This window comes from Achroia grisella, unplaced genomic scaffold (genome assembly GCF_030625045.1).
Source record: "Achroia grisella isolate CSIRO2021 unplaced genomic scaffold, CSIRO_AGI_Agris_v1 utg821, whole genome shotgun sequence".
Classification (NCBI taxonomy): domain Eukaryota; kingdom Metazoa; phylum Arthropoda; class Insecta; order Lepidoptera; family Pyralidae; genus Achroia; species Achroia grisella.
This window is the reverse complement of record NW_026713035.1, coordinates 3,536,055-3,556,283: the sequence shown is the minus strand read 5'-3', so window position 1 is coordinate 3,556,283 and position 20,229 is coordinate 3,536,055. Positions and strand designations below refer to the sequence as shown.

At 35.3% G+C, this 20,229-nt stretch overlaps 1 protein-coding gene across 1 annotated transcript; it reads left to right on the top strand.

The window, feature by feature from the left end:
- The first annotated feature begins 707 nt into the window (after nucleotides 1-707).
- On the top strand, nucleotides 708-20,227 carry LOC131851990 (fibril-forming collagen alpha chain-like). Its single transcript, XM_059202550.1, has 25 exons — nucleotides 708-741; nucleotides 5,421-5,588; nucleotides 6,314-6,349; nucleotides 6,671-6,712; nucleotides 7,514-7,651; nucleotides 8,477-8,631; nucleotides 9,279-9,396; nucleotides 9,562-9,686; nucleotides 10,091-10,297; nucleotides 10,941-11,039; nucleotides 11,375-11,671; nucleotides 12,032-12,499; nucleotides 12,660-12,821; nucleotides 12,896-13,093; nucleotides 13,334-13,478; nucleotides 13,651-13,911; nucleotides 14,001-14,134; nucleotides 14,223-14,492; nucleotides 14,622-14,837; nucleotides 15,229-15,517; nucleotides 15,640-15,825; nucleotides 16,013-16,234; nucleotides 16,616-16,788; nucleotides 17,488-17,709; nucleotides 18,214-20,227. The coding sequence occupies exons 2-25, from the start codon at nucleotides 5,426-5,428 to the stop codon at nucleotides 18,358-18,360; spliced, it is 4,473 nt and encodes a 1,490-aa protein (XP_059058533.1). The 5' UTR covers nucleotides 708-741; nucleotides 5,421-5,425; the 3' UTR covers nucleotides 18,361-20,227.
- Nucleotides 20,228-20,229: the final 2 nt, after the last annotated feature.

Here is a 20,229-nt window from a genome sequence, read left to right as displayed (position 1 = left end):
TTTTTTTAAAGCTTTACTTACTATATCTGGTATTTAATTAAAATTCTGTGCATTAACAACTATTGCCATGCATGCTCGTCATTCGAGGAATCGTTTAGTGAGTAATAGGCTTTGCTGAGTAAATATGACTTAATAGATGTTTTGAATTTATTTAAGGGTAATTCCAGTATATCCTTTTGGTATATTATTGTAAATTTTTATACCCATTTCCATAAAATACACATTGTTTTTTCTAAACGATACTTAGAAACATCAAGTATCTTTAAATCTAGTATTAATGTTATGAATGTTGAATTAGGGAGAATATTTGCCTCTTTGAATTTCTCTCTACACAATACAGTACAATACCATACAATATCGTATAATAAAGGAGCCTCCTCCCTTGTACACTTAGATTGTGGATTGAATTACCCACCAAGGTTTCCTCACTAGACTACAGTATGGGATATTTCAAGAAGGGTATATTAAGGTTTCTTAAAGGTCGCCATTGCGCAAGCCTGGTGTTTCAGGCGTTCATAGGCTATGGTAACCATTTATCAATAGATAGGCCGTACGCTTGTTTGCCACCATAGTAGTATAAAAAAAAACCATATATGTTGGTTAATTTGACCGGCCCTGCATTCGTGGAGTGTAGGCAACAGGTCAGCGTGCGCGCATATATTGCCATATCGGGCGGGCGGGTGCGCATTCGTCGCGGCACGGGCGGCCGTGCAACCCTCACCACCACGACTGGACACCGAGGTGAGCTTATAAATATTATTATTAGCATTGATTTCTATTATTATATGGTACATCATCGATTTATTTGGTCAATTGAAATTGCAAGTTATGACATATAAATTACTTTAGATGGGAAATTATTATTAGTTATTAAATGGTTATTGCAATTATTTTAAATTATATGTATTAATTTTATATTATGAATAAATGTGTAAAATATATACATTCAAAATTATTATACAATCGTTTATCATTTTGAATGTATATATTTTCAATGTTAAAATGAATTAATTTCGGTTCAATATCAGTTTTTTAAAGAATCAAAGCGTAGAATAAATATCTATGAGAATCCTCTACATTTAATAGGCTGAATTTGAATTTCTAATTTTCCAGTTACATTATAAAGGAATAGAGACTAAATTAGCTGATCCCAGAGAGCTTACAGATATGTCTTATAAGTCTGTAGGATTGAACACTATAAAAATTAAAAATTACAAATTTACTACATATATACAGAATTAGGGTTTAAATATAATAAAACAAGATGAACACAAGACAAATTTTATATATTAAATAAGAATAACTTTAATTTCGAAAAACCGTTCTGCAGTATTTTTTCTAAAAATCATCAAATATGTATATCTATTCAGAAGTATAAAGTCTAATGCCTATTTATGCCTATTATTTTATAAGAATAATATTGAAACCCCGTTTTATTCCCTCAGTAGGTAACTGAATTACGAAAAAGTAATTTATTATCTCTCGTCTATTTAAAAAAAAAAACTCCTGTCAATTTTACAATTGCCTCATGAACCATTCTTTTTAAATAGACAAGATTACAATTGGATTTTCGGACAAACTTTTTCAATTTTACGTCACTACAGTGTTTCCCAAAGATAGTAAAAATTATAGAAAATTTATAACTTTATTAAAGAATATCATTTAAAGTTAACTTTGTCACGTCGGTGAATGTAAAGTGTTGTTACATCTATTTAAAAAAAAATGCATTACTTGTTGTTCTTAAGATCTATATTCTGGCCTGTATAATAATAACGTTAATAAATAATTATTATTCCTAATTGCGATTCAATAAAAAACATATTTTTTTTATAATTTTTGTAACAGTAATTATCTTTTAATACATTTCAAATATTTTCATGTAAATCACTCGAAGATTGCGGATACGCACTTTGACGCACTGTCACGTACAGACAGATAGTTAGGAGTCGAATATCAATACTTCAAAGTTGTAAGAATTCTATTTTAGTCATTAGGCTACTATTACTAAAACGAACAAACACCCGGGTACACACTTAAGTAGTTTTTTTTTACTAAGATTTCATATAAGTGGTACTTCACGTACTTATATGAAATCTAAATATATAAAAACTTCTGAGTTTCAACCGACTTCAAAATGTTCACAGATATTTTATAATCGATAAGTATATAAATATTTTCGTATTAATTACTCACAACGGTGTTGAATAATTTTATTGATCGTGTAAGATACCAATACTTTCAACGAAAAATTAAAAGATTAATTCTGTAATTTTGTCTCACCTATGTCAATCGGGATGAAATAAAAATATTTTTTCTAAAAAAATATATTAGTAAATCTGATAGAGTAATACTGAAGTTATGATTCTATCAGCATCTCTTGTTTTGCATTGACTTTTACCTGCACATCATATTATATTTACAGTATCTCCAACGATTTAAAAACGTAACATATTAAAGTTACTAGCTGCCTCGCGAACTTGTCTGCATCACACTTACTTTTCACATTTATTATTACATTTCCACCAATTTACATATTATCTTTTTAAATTACAGTCTATGTGTTATTCTGATATATGATGATGTATTACTGTAAAGTTTCATCAAAATCCGTTCCGTAGTTTTTAATTCGAGTTAATGTATTAATAGAATAGTTTCCCGGCGTTACCGGCAAAATAATGATAATAATAACCCTTGGCAATTCACACAGTGACAGTCTCAAGATAAGCAGAGCTTATGTTATGGGTATACTGGATTACTGATATATAGATTGAAAAAATGTATATAAATATACATTTATTTTATAAATACATACATAAAATAAGTAGGTAATACCCAGACCAATAAAAATAATCATAATCAGGAATCCAAATATATGTATTGTGCGAGGAATCGAACCAGTGAGAATCGGTAAATAATGCGGCGCGCTAAACCGCTTGCGTCAAATACAATTTTCGAAGCTCCTTCCAAGTCATGACTTAATTACAAGGTTTAAATGTGACTAAAAAAATAATCAAGTGTCAAAATTTCCATTTTATATCTTAATATATACTATGTTTGAGGTCGAGTTACAGTGTTAATAAAATCGTCATTGTTGCTATGCCGTGTCTCTATAAATAAAATTAAACGAGTAACGCATACCAATTCAAAATGACAGCTGTTCCCGAAATCACAACGAGCGAAAGTGGCCAATGGCCTCCTATGATCATAGACAATGGTTAAATATACAAATTGGTTCATTCACACAACATTTCCTCGGTTGCTAAAATTAATTATTACAGTAGCCAATTGGTACTGTCATCTGTATACAGACAAATGGGATTGTAGGCACGTGCAACGAACGGACTATTCGCATATCGATATATGTACATTTATCGATATATATTAATAATTTATCATACATATACAAAACAAAACTTTTTTTTTAATTAAATGGTTTCCAAAATAAATGGTATAAAAATGTGTTTGACACCGAAACGAAAGCAGTTTTTAGTTTTACATTATATTTATGAGCTTGTAACATGAATTGTTTTATTTTATATTGACATATGGCGTTCCACGCAATTTTCAATTGAGTTAAATAATTTTTAATTTCGACTCTATCGTAATCCAGAATTTAAAATTTATCTACATAATTCTTGCAAACTTCTAAATACAATGTTTTATATATGTTTTTCAAATAAGTATTTCAAGTTATAATTTTTTTTTGTGTTTGATGCTATCTTAAATATTTAATATACTTTTTCTAAACAATTTTCTAATTTTTTCTCAATATAGAGTAAAAACCATACGAACTTTAGTTATCCATTTTGTTAATATCAGTACAAAAATTATTGATAACTGATGACTAGGTGGTCCGCTGGTCCTTACGGACCGCCGGGTGCGAGCTTCGAGCATATGCTCTTTGCCCGGGCGTACTGCTGGGGTGTGCCACCCCAGCGTCGTTCGTTTACCGGCCGGCCGGGAGCCGGCTGCTTGGCAGTAGCCGGCTGAGGGAATCGATAACTGTAGCACATCTCTAGTATAGGTACGATAAGGTTACTGGGCCGAGAGCATCCATTGCTCATGACATCTTTAGTTAATAGTTAGTCGACTATTTAGAAATATATACAGTTACATACCTTCTGCCTCTGTTGTTCCTATTAGCTCACTTCTTTAGTCGGTCATTCCAATCATACCAATATTACAAATACAGATTGAAATTGTTGAAAATGTATTTATTATACATACAAACATGTTTGTCACATCTTAAATGACTGATCGGATTTAATGAAACTTTGTACACAAATAGTTATCTGGAAGAGATAATCTTAAGTGATAAAGCCCCTTTTGTACCTTCATCTATACATATATAAATATAATTGGAGTGTCTGTTTGTAATATTGAAATAACCGTTTTTTACTACATGCATATTAATATAAATACGCTACATAAAACAAAACAATATTTTTTACTATTTAACAAAATAACATGTTTTACAATTTTTGTCTGTCTGTCTGTTTGTTCCGGCTAATGTCTGAAATGGCCTGACCGATTTAGACGAAACTTTTTTGGCAGGTAGCTGTATTAATAAGGAGTCACTTAGGCTACTTTTATTTTAGAAAAAATATTTTATGTTAGAACAATAAAAGTAAATTTCCACGCGGACAAGTCGCGGGTACAACAAGTACCTACTTTATAAATTTTGTATGTTTTAATGTTTTATATGTGCAATTAAGAGTAATAAATAAATTGTTCCTATCTGCTTTTCATTGCAAAGCAACAAGCTCTATTGCTAAGTAATAATAATTTTAGACTTTTTTTTACTTAAGTATATAAATTAAAATGTTTTTCTTCAATTATTTCTTCAAAAATAAAGAATACTTTTATTAACGGTGTTACTTTGAAACCAGGCGAAGTTAGGACAGACCGCTAGTATGTGTGTGTGGGTGCGTGTATAGATGTGCGCCTGGATACCAGCTTTTGACTCGGTTCAGAGATGTGCTATGAGTAATGTCGATGATCCCGATCTCTCTGGCAGTATCGCACCACTTGAGGCGAGATTTCTATATAAAGGACTGTGTTATGAGGAATTGTTCGACATGATGCCTACGGCTACCTTTTACCACCTACCCACTCGCCATCGACAAGGAATTCATCCCCACATGCTAGAACCTAAGTGGTCTCGGATAGTGCGGTTTCAGTGGAGCTTCCTCCCGCGTACACTTAGATTATGGAATGAAATGCCTGTTGAGGTTTTCTCACGAGACTACAGCATGAGATTGTTCAAGAAGGGTATATTAAGGCTTCTTAAGGGTCGGCAGCGCCCCTGGTGTCTTTAGCGTCCAATGGCTTCAGTAACTATTTACCATCTGATGCATCGTAAGCTTGTTTGCCACCATCGTAGTATAAAAAAGTAGATATAATACATAATTTTTGAACAGGCGGCATGTGGTGGTATACCAGAGCCGCGTGGCTGGCATTGCTAGTGTTGCCAGCTGCGTGCAAGGAACTCGACGGGACACCACGTGTTGATGTCGAGGAACTGCCTCAGGCCCAGGAGGCGGATCTCAACTACGACGACTACAACCCTTTCGATGAAGACGACAACGGTATGTTTGACTGCTGATAGTAAACCCTTTGTGATATATACTGTGTAAATACATAAACCGATACAAACAACCATACTCATAAATACAAATATTTGCATCGGGTGGGGAATTGAACCGGCGACCATAGAAATAAAGCCAAAAGTCCTAGACCACCGAGGCCGTCAAATTATACAAAATCCAGTTTAACAATCCAATAGATGTTTTAATAAAATGTAAATAGGATAGGCCGACAGAGTCGCAGTAGACTCTCCGTGAGTCCGGTAATAGTAGGCGACTCCGTGACTACCGGTAATAACGGTTCGGAGGTTCAAATTGTGGTTTTTAGAGAACAAAAATACCACTAAGATTTTACATACAAAAATAATACTGTGATCTTAAGTGTTCTTAACGAAATGTTATTTAGCATTTTTTCGAAGCTAAACTTAAGAATTTTTTCGAAGCTTAACTTAAAGCAAATATTTTTCGAGTTCTAGAAGTAGAATTTGCTTTGTAAGCTGTTACAGTTGAAGGCAGTGAAATTACAGAATATGGAGACATAACATTTTAGTCCTGCGGAATAACAATTTATGAATACCACTCATCACAGACGTCACATGATAACGTAATGTCCGTGGAGTTGTTCTTGTATATAGACGACGGTTACTGTTTACCATCAGGTGGGTCGCTTGTTTGCCATTCTGAGTCAATAAAAAAATTTGATTAATTGTATTTTTTTTCTTTTACAGCTATAATAGCCGCACGGGACTTCAGGGGATCAACAGGTGAGTTGCTTTTAGCTATTTCTATTCATAAACTACATTAGACTTTATAACAGATTAATGTCTGTATATCATAGATATTAAAGAAACTAATTTAGTGGATCATTATTAGAGCAAGAAAAGCCGGTTTTTAGAATTTTTGTTTGACAGTCAGTTTGTCTATCTGTAGGTTATGCAAATGATTGTGCATGTATTATTTTGTAAAACTAGTACATAAAATTGAATAGCTTTGCAAAGTATTGCAAGAGATATAACTTAAACTTTGTGATGAATGTAACTGATTAGGATTTTTATGCAAGGTAAAAAACTGTTAATTTGTTCCAGTCTCACCCCCCAATCGCAGACCTCCAGGCCCTACAACGAGAGGTTAGTTTAATCTATTACTTATATGGCATTAATATGTGACATTAACGCCTCATTTACATCCAAAAGTCGTGAGTTTCAAATCTATCAGTAAATAAGATAAAGAGGTGCGTCGTTAAAATTTTATTAGTTTATATATAAATATAGATATATTTAAAAAAAAATATATTGTTCTATATATTTCACTTTTTTTTTAATGCAGTCTTCACCGTCAGCGACTGTTTTCTTTACATACAACTTATATGAAGTCCTTAGGAAAAATTGTTATAGCAGACATCAAATAAAAAAAACCTTTGAACCAATTTATATTTCGAACTGCCTCTCTGGTGAAGGAAACACAGATAATCAAAACAAATATGAATATGAGAGACGGTAGGCTCGCTCCCTGCTACCATCGAGCGCACACGGTCCATAAATACTCGGTATTTGAACCGAGTATTTATGGACCGTGTGCGCTCGATGGTAGACGATAGTTGAATTAACTCTCTACTACTACACTACACTACACTACACACTAGCGTGTTAAAGCAGGATTTAACACTAGTAGTGCCAGGGCCGAGGATTTAACGGATGGTTGTTACATTTAAAATTATTTTTTATTAAATAAAAATACAACAAATTTGTTATTTTTTTTATTATTTTTTACTGACATGGCAACGCACATTTATAGACTGCCAGTTACAATTTTGTTTTTATATACAATTGTACAACTAGTGTTACATATATACTACACATGGTTTTCGAACAACTTTATATATGAGAATTTATTTGTATTGGTATTTTTATTTGTAATTTTTTTGACAGTTCCTTCACCGCCGTCGAGGTGTATCGACATAGGCCGCGTGTGGACCGAAGGGGAAAACTGGAAACGGGACAACTGCACGCTATGCCAGTGCTACGCTGGCAGAGTGAATTGCTCTATAATACCTGAATGTTTATCAGGTATATATTTTTACTTATGAATATAGATAGATATATAATTTCAATTTGCAACACGCAAGTTTTTTGCTCGTTCTTCTTGTGATGAGACAGCTTTCCGAACGAGCGGTAGATTAAAAAAATGTAATGACTATTCAAAAGTGCTTCAATGTAAGTTTATTTGAATAAATTATTTTCTATTCTATTCTATTCATTTATTGCCAACACTACACAACAATTTACTATTAATACACAATATAAATAAAAAAATAACACAGACAGTTGGTAATAGCAGCTGCCTTAGATGTTGCTGATATAAGTACAACCTCAATGAGGTGCATCTACAGCGCTGGTTTTCAGGCAGTAGCATATCGGCAGCATATCCTTATACGCTATGACGGCCTCGGCGGTCTAGCTACTTCCTATGGACAGGGTTTCGAGTGCTCTAACGGTATAAACATTTGTATTCATGAGTTTGATTGTTTGTATCGGTCTGGGTGTTTTCTACGTATATATTGTATGTATTTACAAAAAAATAATACAGTTGTTATGTATTTATCTGTTGTTTAGTACCTATAATGCAAGCTCTGCTTACTTTGGGTCTAGATGGCGCTGTGTGATTTGTTCCTAGGAAATTATTACATTATGTTTGGTATATGATTAGCCGTTCATAGTGATGACGTGACCAATAGGTACTGTGACTGATTGTTAAGTCGCTACACTATAGAGGTCAAAAGTTTATACGTCATAAAAAATGGATACGTCTATTTAATATAGATAACTGCCTGAAAATACAATGTGAATGTTTAAAGGATTGAAAGATTTGGATGGAATTCTTTTAATTTTTAGCCAGGCCAACACACCACTCTGTTCCTGGAACTCCTACGAGAGGAGTACCTGGCCGGCCCGGTGATGATGGGCCGTCAGGACCACCCGGAGCTCCTGGTGTTAATGGAGTCCCCGGGGCTCCTGGTATTCCCGGACCTGCTGGACCAATGCCTGATGTGAGTAATCTACTTTTGACTCCTTTCCACAACACTTCTTGTTGTTGTCTGTTATATAATTAGGTACTAAATCGTTCGGTATACAAGAATGAATTCTTAAGAGAAAATACAATGTGAATATGAAATATAAAACTATATGGCCAGTACGTCAGCATCTTCTTATGTATTCTATTTAACTTCACATAAATTAGCATGTAATTAGAATGTTTAATAATAATATCACTATTTAGTGTGCACAGAAAAATATTTACAAAAAGAAAAAAATACATGTTTGTGTTAAAATGAAAAAGGCCTTATGGCTTAAAGCAATCTCTTCCAGACATATCAGAATGTCCACAACTCTTACAAGTGAATTTTATATCATTGAATTGTAGTTTAATAACGAATTCTGAATCTAATAATTATTTGAAGAAAATATTCTCTATATGTTATTATTATATTTTTAAAAAGACAACTTTTTAATAAAAAAAACATATTGTTTTAGGGAAAGTTTGTGATCAAAACTTGTTCGTTACCATGGGTACTTTCATATCCTTGCGGCTTATACACAATATAATTGTACAGTACAGTTATTTTGTCATGAAAATATTTATACTTTTCTGTCCAATACTATCCTAAAATATATTTTATTTATATCTGTTTTATAGGTAAACGCATATCTAGCACAATTAGCGGCTACCGCAGGTGGTGACAAAGGGCCTGCCTTTGATCCCTATCAGTACATGCAGGCTTCTGTGGGTGCACCAGGAATCAGAGGAATACCAGGTGAATAACCTATAAACTTATCGGCTAACATCTATTTTTCATACTTCTCAAAGATGGTGAACCCACCGCCTATTTCTTTTTTATTTTTTGACGTAATTTGTTATTTCGTGGACCTATTTTTTTTTTATTTTTATAAACAAGTATATAAATATTTTATTACCCTAGGACCCCAAGGCCCGCCCGGCCCGCAAGGTTTTCAAGGACCACGTGGAGAGCCTGGTGAACCAGGACTGTCAGGCCAGCAGGGATCCCCAGGCGAGAGAGGACCGCCGGGTCTTCCAGGAAAAGATGTATTATTCTTCTTATTTTTTTTATTGTTGACAATGCAATGACACCTCCATCTGCGTTAACGGTATACTCTGTCGGGGCACCAATGGAGGATGACAACATGAGCACGAAGTCAGGTCTGTTAGCCCATCTTGACAAATTCTCCAAGAATCTCTCTCTCTCCAAGCAGAGCTTGTGTTATGGGTATCAGATAACTGATATAAATACATATATACATTTTTGTAAATACATACATAATATATTTAGAAAACACGCAATAATACTCATTTACACCATGCGAGGAATCGAAACCGCGACCATCGGAAATAAGACAGTCTGTTTAATCGCTAGACCAATAAGGCCGCCGTATAAAATTACTGTAAAATCTTAAGTAAATTTTCATACTGAAGTAATTCATTGTGAATAGGGTTCCGCTGGTGAAGATGGAGAACCAGGTCCAGCAGGTGCGGTAGGCCAGACCGGCCCCAGAGGAGCTCCTGGAGTACCGGGCATTCAAGGGCTGAAGGGTCATCGAGGTTTTGATGGGAAAGATGGCGCTAAGGGCGATCAGGGACAACCAGGGGAAAAGGGACCAACTGGACTTCCTGGACCGATGGGTCCAGCAGGGCCTATGGTTAGTACCTAGTTATTAATTCACAATTCTGTTTCTGATATGGTAGTCAAGGTGACCCACCTACTCGAAAGTGACGCTCACATATCAAGTGTTTTTTGTTGTTTACCTAATGTGTACAATTTTATTTTAATTGTAGGGTTTTATTACTGTTTAAAAATTTATTTAATTTTTAGTTTTATTTTTTTTGTCTTTACTTACAAATAATTTATTATATCTAGTTTAGTTATTGAAGTAATTAAAGCACGTAGTTTAATAACTAAAATACGTTAATAGCATTTTTACTTTTTATAGATGAAGGTAGCATACCTTAGTGTCTGAATATGGCTCTAAGCGATACGCCTCCTAAAATTAGGAATATACGCTTAATTTTGGGAGGCGTATGGCTTAAGCTATATCTTTAAGGATAAGGTGTCAATTAATTGAAATGCCCGTGCGAAGTAGGTGCGCTATTATATATCTATTATAAAAAAGTTGCGTCTGTCCATATGTTTGCGATATTTTTTACTATCAACAGAGTGATTCCTGAAATTTCGTCAAGTTTTTGCGTAAATCAACTACATCTATTGAAATATCAGTGCAGAGTCGGAATGGGGCTAGTATTTAATGTATATCTATATAATAATAAGACCTAAAATTTGAATAGGGACCAATCGGCGGTCGTGGTGAGCGAGGACGCGAAGGACCACCTGGCCCGCCTGGGATGCGCGGTGCTGATGGTCCTGCAGGTCCGCCGGGGCTTATGGTAAGCACAGATCAACATTGCAATATATACGAGACACGAAACTCGTACACATTATAGTACTTTCTAGGCAGTATCAATAAAAAACCAAAAACTTGTAAAGTCATTCGTTCTTAAAGAGTACGTTGATATAATATTGTACAACCATAACTATTAAAAAAGCAGTTTGGAGGATAGGTTTATCGTATAATTTTTCTTATATTATATGGTTACCTCAAATTCGTTAGGAATTTTTTTATGTTTTTATTTTTAATAAAGATGATAAAGAAACAAGACATTTACTACTGAGACTATTACAAATTTCGACTAAAACCTAAAGTTTATAAATATTCTTTAAGGGAAATGTCGGAAAAACGGGCGCCCCAGGTTTCCCTGGATCTCCTGGTATCAAAGGCGAGCAAGGTCTAGCAGGCCCTAAAGGTAGCCAGGGCTTACAAGGACCAAGAGGAGAATCTGGTCGCCCAGGACAACCCGGTGAAGTTGGAACTCCAGGTATACCAGGACGAGATGGTACACCAGGTGAGAAAGGCGTGCAAGGTCCACATGGAGCGACGGGACCTCAAGGATTTCCCGGACCTAGAGGGACTCCAGGTCTTGCTGGAGATCCTGGTGTGCCTGGAACAAAAGGAATGCCGGTAATTTCTTGAATCTGACTAATTTATGTTAATTTATAAATATTGAATTTAAGCCTCAAGTATTTATAATAATAATAGTATAAACTCACACATCCTCATGTAGTTCCAAGCTAAGCAGAGCTTATGTTACTTAACTAGATAACTGGTAGAAATATTTAAATAAGTTCTTTTGTAAATACATATGTACACAATATACATTAAAAATACTCAATCCAATTCAAAAGTTCATGAACATGAATGTGTCATACCAGGAATCAAATTCGTGACGTTCATAATAAGCGGTGTGCTAAATGCTAAATCACCGAGGCCGGCAATTTTTGTTGATATAATAATTATTGCACTAAATGAATACTTTTTTAGGGTCAACCGGGTGAAAGAGGTTCCAAAGGAGATGCTGGCGTACGAGGCGAGCCTGGTGCTTCCGGCCCTAGAGGTTTACCTGGTAGTATTGGACCAGAAGGGAAACGAGGAAAGAGGGGCCTTAGAGGTCCAGCTGGAAATATTGGACCCCAAGGTGAACGAGGTTTGCAAGGAATGAGAGGTTTGCCTGGCGCAGATGGTCCTATGGGTTCCAAAGGGCAACCTGGAGAAAGAGGCGGTGTTGGCTTGCCTGGACCAAAAGGAAGTGCCGGAGATCCTGGCAGGTCTGGCCCACAAGGTTTATCGGGACCTAGAGGTATCATTGGTAGACCTGGTATTCCAGGGAAAACTGGTCCCCAAGGTGAAAGAGGAATCGCCGGAGCAGATGGTAGGCCTGGTGAGCAAGGAGCCCAAGGTTTACAAGGACCCCCTGGACTTATGGGAAGCCCTGGAGAAAGAGGATTACAAGTAAGTATTATAAATGAAGATTCTGAATTGATTTCCTGCTATACAAATGAGTATTTAAAAAAGTTACAACTTTAAGCCTTCCTTTTGCATGCTTTGTAATAAATTTAGGGTTAAGGTATTTTGAATTATAAAGAATTTTTTATGATTAATAAATTTTTAGGGCGAATCAGGAAAAGATGGTGAACCTGGACAAGCTGGACCACAAGGGCCTAAGGGTGATGCTGGTAGAGATGGTGGACCAGGTATACAAGGACCACAAGGACCCTCTGGTCCATCTGGAGAAAGAGGTCCTACAGGACCAGCTGGGCCGACAGGATTTCCGGTAAGAATTAGTGACTGATATGTAATTATTTACGAAATTAAATTATATTTTAATCATTGCTATTTATGTTATAGGGATTACCTGGCACAGCCGGTGTACCAGGACCACCAGGTAAAGAAGGAGAGCCTGGCGTTTCGGGGCCTGTTGGTCCACCAGGTCCCTCAGGACCTCGAGGAGAAAGAGGATTCCCTGGCGAAAGAGGTGTATCTGGTCAGCCTGGTGCTTCGGGAGAGAAAGGTGAAGCTGGTGCTCAAGGTCCAGATGGTTTACCGGTTAGTATTGTTATATATACCATTATATTAATTAGAATTCTATTACAGTGCAGAATAAAATGCAATTCAATTCCGATATTGTAATCAATCATTATAAAGAAAATTGGCTTATCTTAGTGTGATTTCCATAAGTCGTATAAATAAATAAATAAATAAATAAATAAATAAATAAAATAAATAAAAACTATTACTATGTACAATTGTACATCCCAACACGTAACATTATCATCCTAATTTTAGGGTCCAGAGGGTCTTAGAGGTGCTAAGGGTCATCCTGGTCCAATTGGAGCAATGGGTTTACCTGGACCACGAGGGCAAACAGGATCTCATGGTGAAAAAGGAGAAAGAGGTTCAGCTGGTCCTCCAGGAAATGATGGCGCTCCAGGTAAAGTTTCTTTTATATGACATTTCATTATCACTTATTCTGATAAATTTCTAAGTAATCCAGTAATATAGCGTAAGAGTTTCAGTAATTTGTTTGGTACTTTTATTATATAATTATTTGGCTATTAATTTAATTAAGAGACTAATGGAAAACATACCTTTATTTTTTGCAGGACGTCAAGGAGAACAAGGCCCGCAGGGTCCTTTAGGGCCAGCTGGTCCCCCAGGTGAGCCAGCGGAAAGAGGAGAACCTGGTACACCGGGTATTCCTGGTGAAGCAGGCGCACCTGGCTCGCCAGGTGAACGTGGTCAGCCTGGCCCTCAAGGAGCCCCCGGTCTTCCTGGTCCAACTGGCCTCACAGGAATGCCAGGCTTAAAAGGTGAAAGAGGTTATGGTGGACCCAAAGGACAGCAAGGATCTCCTGGCAGTCCAGGTACTGTACAAAATTTATATTGATTTTCTAATACAAATTATATTATTAGTTAATACAACGAAATTAATAATTTGATTGAATATTTTAAGGATTACAAGGAGAACAAGGTTTGCGTGGTTTACCTGGACAGCCTGGAGCAAAAGGAACCAGGGGTGAACAAGGACATAAAGGAGAAGCTGGTCGCTCTGGCCTTCCCGGGAGACCGGGAGATATTGGACCATCGGTAATAATGTGTAACATTTATAATAGTGTATATATTATATAATTATATAGAAAACAAGAAAAAATATATACGAAACGCTCATTAACAGGGCCCACAAGGAAGTACGGGACCAGCCGGTGCACCAGGAATACCAGGAGCTAAAGGCGCTATTGGAGACTCCGGCAGACCCGGGCCACCTGGAGTTGTGGGCCTCACAGGTCCGGCGGGGCCTGAAGGACCTAAAGGCGAGAGAGGCAGTGAAGGTGAACCTGGACTACAAGGATCTAGTGGACCTCCAGGTCCTTCTGGGGAGAGAGGGCCAATTGGTTTACCTGGTGTTGTTGGGCCGCCCGGCTCTCAAGGACTTCGCGGTCCACAGGTACTATAAATGTATTTAAAACGTGTTTTTATGTTTATAATCTGTTTCAATATCCTTTAAATAACTTGTAAAACTTTCATTTTAATATTACATTGCACTATTTATGTCTTTTATTTATAATCATTGTAGGGTGAGACAGGTGCTCCCGGGAAACCTGGTTCAGATGGTGCCCCAGGACATGCAGGCAGCCCTGGGTTACAAGGTCCACAAGGACCTATGGGCGAACCAGGCCCTGAGGGACGACCAGGCAAACAAGGACAATCAGGACTTCCTGGCCGACCTGGAGATAAAGGACCTACAGGACAACCAGGACCTTCGGGTCCATCTGGACTACCAGGATTACAAGTGAGTGTTCAAAAACATAAGTCAGTGCTACGGACTTTAAGTTTTTTTATAAAACCATTATTATCGTTAACGAACTCTTCAATTTTATAATAAGATTTTTTACAAAGAAAGTGTTTTATATGACATTTAAATCTTTTTTTCAGGCAGATTTATAACAGACTGTGGTATGTTGTTGTAAAACCTTACGCAATTACCATAAAACGAATTACTAACTTTAGTTAAATGACAATTAGGTAAAATCAGTTACAAAGCAACATAATACATAACAAAATACAGTAGATTTAATTTAACTAGTGTACATAGAATTACAGACGTGAATGTAAAAACTAAATCAATATTTATCAATTATTGTTCGATACAAATAAGTCAGTACTGCATACTTACATAACAGGGTCCAGCTGGTCCGGCGGGCCCTCCTGGGCCAGCAGGTGAACGTGGGTCGAGAGGAGAAGTAGGACCTCCTGGTGTAGATGGCCCACAAGGACCTATAGGCAAGCAGGGTTTGCCTGGCTTAGACGGAGCAAAAGGAGAACGAGGCGAAGCAGGAACGGATGGTGCCAAAGGTCATGCAGGCTTGCCCGGTCTACCAGGCATGTTAGGAGCACCTGGAAGACAGGGTGAAAGAGGTCTACCTGGAACTATGGGACCACCAGGAAAGGATGGTGAACCTGGATCAAGAGGTAGTTTGTTTTAATAAGAGGGTTATATTTAAGTTCCATACGATTATGCGGAATTAAGTGAATTAAGTTTATAGAATATATTAACTCTATTCTTTAACTGAAATTTTGCTCGCTTTTAAAAGGTGCCCCTGGTCGTGATGGTAATCCTGGACCCCAGGGCCCTATCGGGCCGTCTGGTCCCCGTGGACCTGCTGGTGACACCGGTCGTCATGGACCTCCCGGACCGGCTGGTCCTCCAGGCCCGCCTGGTCCAGCGGGAGAAGGATTGGCTTATGATGCGGCTGCACTCGCGGCTATGCTTCAACAAGGTATTTATAATTTATATATAATAATTAATTAACGTGTACTAAACATTTAGATACCTAATTAGTTGCAATAACGATGTTCTACTTTTTATTAATATTGCAACTTACTTATTTTCGTATTTCAAAAATAACGTACTACAATATGTTGTTGTTTAACTCCATTAATTAGACTAATTTAATATATTTCAAGGTTCAGTCAAAGGTCCAGATCCATTAGGCGATGATCCTAACTCTATGCCGGCACGATTCTTCAAAGATGATATGACACCAGCTGAACGCAAGGAAATAGTAATGAAAGCATATGAGAGGCTTAAAGTATCTTTAGATAAATTTCTACGCCCGGACGGTACCAAGGAAGCACCAGCAAAAACGTGTGGGGATATTAAATATCATCATCCTGACTTTGAAAGTGGTAAGTATCCTGTATTAGTTGTTATTTTGGAACCATCATGAGCAAATCTAGGGAGTAATTTTAAATATTGATTAAATTCATCCAAGATTTTTAAGTATTGCTTGATGTACTTAAAAAGTAATACAAAATACTTAGTACAGAGAAATATATAAGGCTATCTATTGTATTGTATTGCATATTATTTTCCATTCAAAATACCATATCATTATCATAGTAAGCCATTAATGTGCCACCACTGACCACAATATTTATGTGTGTATATGCGTTCTGCTTGTCTGTGTTCTGCGTTTATGTTATTATGTATTTACTATTTTTCTTGATAGGCTTATTATATAATTATTTTAAAATACAATTGCTGTGATTACATTAAATTTAATGCAGGACAATATTGGATTGATCCCAATGGCGGAGATATTAACGATGCTATCCTAGTCCATTGTGATATGGGTACCGGAGGAAGCTGTATCTTCCCGAAACCTATGCAGTCTCAAGACATTGCTTACAAGAGTAAAGAGAAAGAGGCCTGGCTTAGCGAAATGGAAGAAGGATTCACGGTAACTATAATGTGTACTAATACAATTTTTTGATCTGACTGTTACGCACAACCAAAACTAAGTGTAAAAATGTAGAACATAGGTTTTACATTTTATAATAGCTGTATTTACACGTACGCTCATTCACGAGTAAATATCACGAGAAAAAATTACCATATATATAGAGAATGAGAAAGACTGCGCTCGAGCATTCTCGCGTCCTTCAATTATGCGTGCTTTAGCGCCGTTTTATAATCATCCATTTATCATTCTGCCAAATGGCGGACTACGGGCAAAAGACATAATTATAAAAGTATTGTAAATTATAAATTTTAAACGAGTCTTGAGAAAATATAATCTGTGGAATAAAAAATAAAATTTAAACCCGCAATCACGAGTGAAAGAGTGACTACAAAAAATAGTTAAATGCAATTACTTACGATTACGCTTCTTTTACGCTCCTGATGGCGCGTAAAAGAACGTGTCGTGTAAAGGCAGCTAACAGTTATCTGATTTTTGTCTTACGTATCACTTTCCATGAAGTTACATGGATTGTTTACAGTTGTATAAAAATACTTAAACAGCGCTGCCTGCTGCCACTTTTTATGAGACATTCTTTCTAGAATTAATGTTTCTTCTTTTATTTGTAATCTACAAATATGCAAATATGTACCTACTTTAGGAATAGAACAAATTTTTTATTATCTATTCCTCTTTCAGATCACATACAAAGCCGATCATTCTCAACTTACATACCTCCAGCTTATGTCGGCGAGGGCTGTACAGAATGTGACCTTCCATTGCTACAACACAGTCGGCTATTTTGACCCTGCCATGAACAACTACCGACGGGGCATTAAATTGCTGGCATACAACGATGCTGAGATATTGCCTAAAGCCAATAACAGATTAAGATACAAGGCTCTACTGGATGAATGTCAGGTAACTTATTTCATACTAATATTATAATATTACAATAACCGTGGACTAAGCTGAATGAAACTAAGCAGACCTTGTGTTATGGGTACTAGACAAATTATTATTACTTAATTTTTTTGTAAAAACATACATAATATACATAGAAAATACTCTGACTGAACAGCATTATTAATGCTCATAAATACAAATGATAGCACTGTGCGAGGAATCGAACCCGCGACTATCGGAAGTGAAGCAGTGTACTAAACCGATAGACAGCCTAGGTAGTCTTATGGATAATGGAATGGTGCACCCGCCTGCGCTAACGGTTTACGCTGGCGTGGCACCAATGGCTGATGATAAGATGGGCGTACGATCGCGGTAAATTCACCATGAATTTATAACGATAGTTTTAGAGGTCAACCTGACCTGGTACTTTGCTAGCAATGGAGATATTATTCCGTAATACGAACAATCCCCTTCCATGAAAAGTGATAATGGATGTCTATATAAGTTATATTTCAACAGTACAAGAAAAAGGAATGGGCGAAAACAATAGTGCAATTTGACACGGATAAAGCTGCTCGTCTACCATTACTGGATGTTGGTGTGAGGGACATCGGCAGGCCGAATCAGATGTTTAGGGTCGAACTTGGATTGGCTTGTTTTATATAGATACGCTTACATATCAATACTTAATTTTTTAACTTTCGTGTTTAATGTACCTATATTATTTATATTGTTAACCGGGTCTTCACGAATGTTATGGTAAATAAAGGCATTTACCTCTCGCGACATTTCGACTAGAGTGCACTAGCCATACTGATTAGAGCAACAGCGCTGTTGAGAGAGGTAAATATCTTTATTTACCATAAAATCCGTGTTAAAACCCGGTTAACAATATACATAATAATACTTTGTATTTTAAAATTGATGTTTATTGAGTCAATTAATGAGGGCTTACGATTATTACTATGGAGTCTTTTGTCAGTTTAGCTCAGATGAAATCCGAATTTAAATATCAATATTAAATTAATTTACTATACCGCATCATAGAGAAGTAGTAAATTTAAGAATCAGGTAAAGTATATCATTTGTCATATATTATTATTTCAAAGCAATATCTACATATATTTTTATATACCTGTTTCTCAAAGTAATAAATATGTTAGCGGTTATGAACCTATTTTTTACATATTAGGTTTATATTTAAGTAATACTTACGCACCTTTGTTACAAAAATAATCTTTAGCGTCATTTGTTTATATAAAATTATATGTTTTATGTGTTGACCCTAGAATGTGTTCCTTGGTCTGAATTTATACGTTAGCACCCACCTATCGAAATTTCTTCTCAAGAGAGATTTCGTTATACTTTAAACTTTATGTAATAAGTCTAAAATTATACAAGTTTAACTACAAAGTGTTCTATAATAATTAAGTTAATACTCAATCAAAGAAATGTGATGTGTTCTAACTTTTTACTCATAATTTTACATTTTTACAAATACTGAAATGTCTACATTTTACAATGGTAAAGACATTGATTACGTAATTAGATCTAATATTTAGGATACAAAACTCATTTACAAACAAGTACAGTAAATAAACTAATTAATTACCAATTAGGTTTAATTAGGTATATTATTAATTAAAGTACGTAATAATTTGTAGGCATATTTTTTTGTGTATTTTTTAATTATGTTGTATTTTAAATTTAATAATAATATACTTTAATGAATGTTGTATTTAAACAATAATCTGACTCATGCTTTTTAATAATATTTTTTTATTATATTAATATAACTCATAGTTATCACTCTTTATCGGTATGTTTTATGACTCATAACTTTTTTTAGTATTTAGTTATTTACATCGTAATATTTTAAGAATGTTTCCTATTACTTAATTATGCATTTAATATAATTGTAATTAGTTAAGTATTTCAATTAAGTACTTAATAAAAAAAGGCCGTGCTAGCTTTATTTAGTCATAATTTTTTTATAAAATAGTTATGAAGGCTGAGATTATAATGTGTACATAATGTAAATATGATTCTTATTACATATGAAATAAAAATAATTAAGTATAAGGTTTATATTTTACTTTATATACATAGAAAAGTTTTGTCTTTTTTATATAAAAATGCTTTCTATGTATCAGTAATTGATTCAGACTAATTGCTTTTATTTTTAGAATATAAAATATCAGGTTTTATTAAGTTAAATAAACTATATTTACTTGCCTATTCAACTTTTTTTTATTTTGATTTTTCTTATTCACACACTATTATATACACTTGTATAAAGTCTATATAATATCATAGGGACATCATTAACTTATACAGCTAGTTCTAAAAGTTTCTTTGTTTATCTAGTTGTAAGGTCAACGCCTGTACAAGTGGTAATATATATCTAACATTTTTTTTAAATATATACATTCACAAGAAACACGCTGATCAATACAAATAGTAATACCATGAATACATATGTTTGCATTGTACATGAACTAAACCGATACCATCTAAAGGTGAGTGAGTGAATTG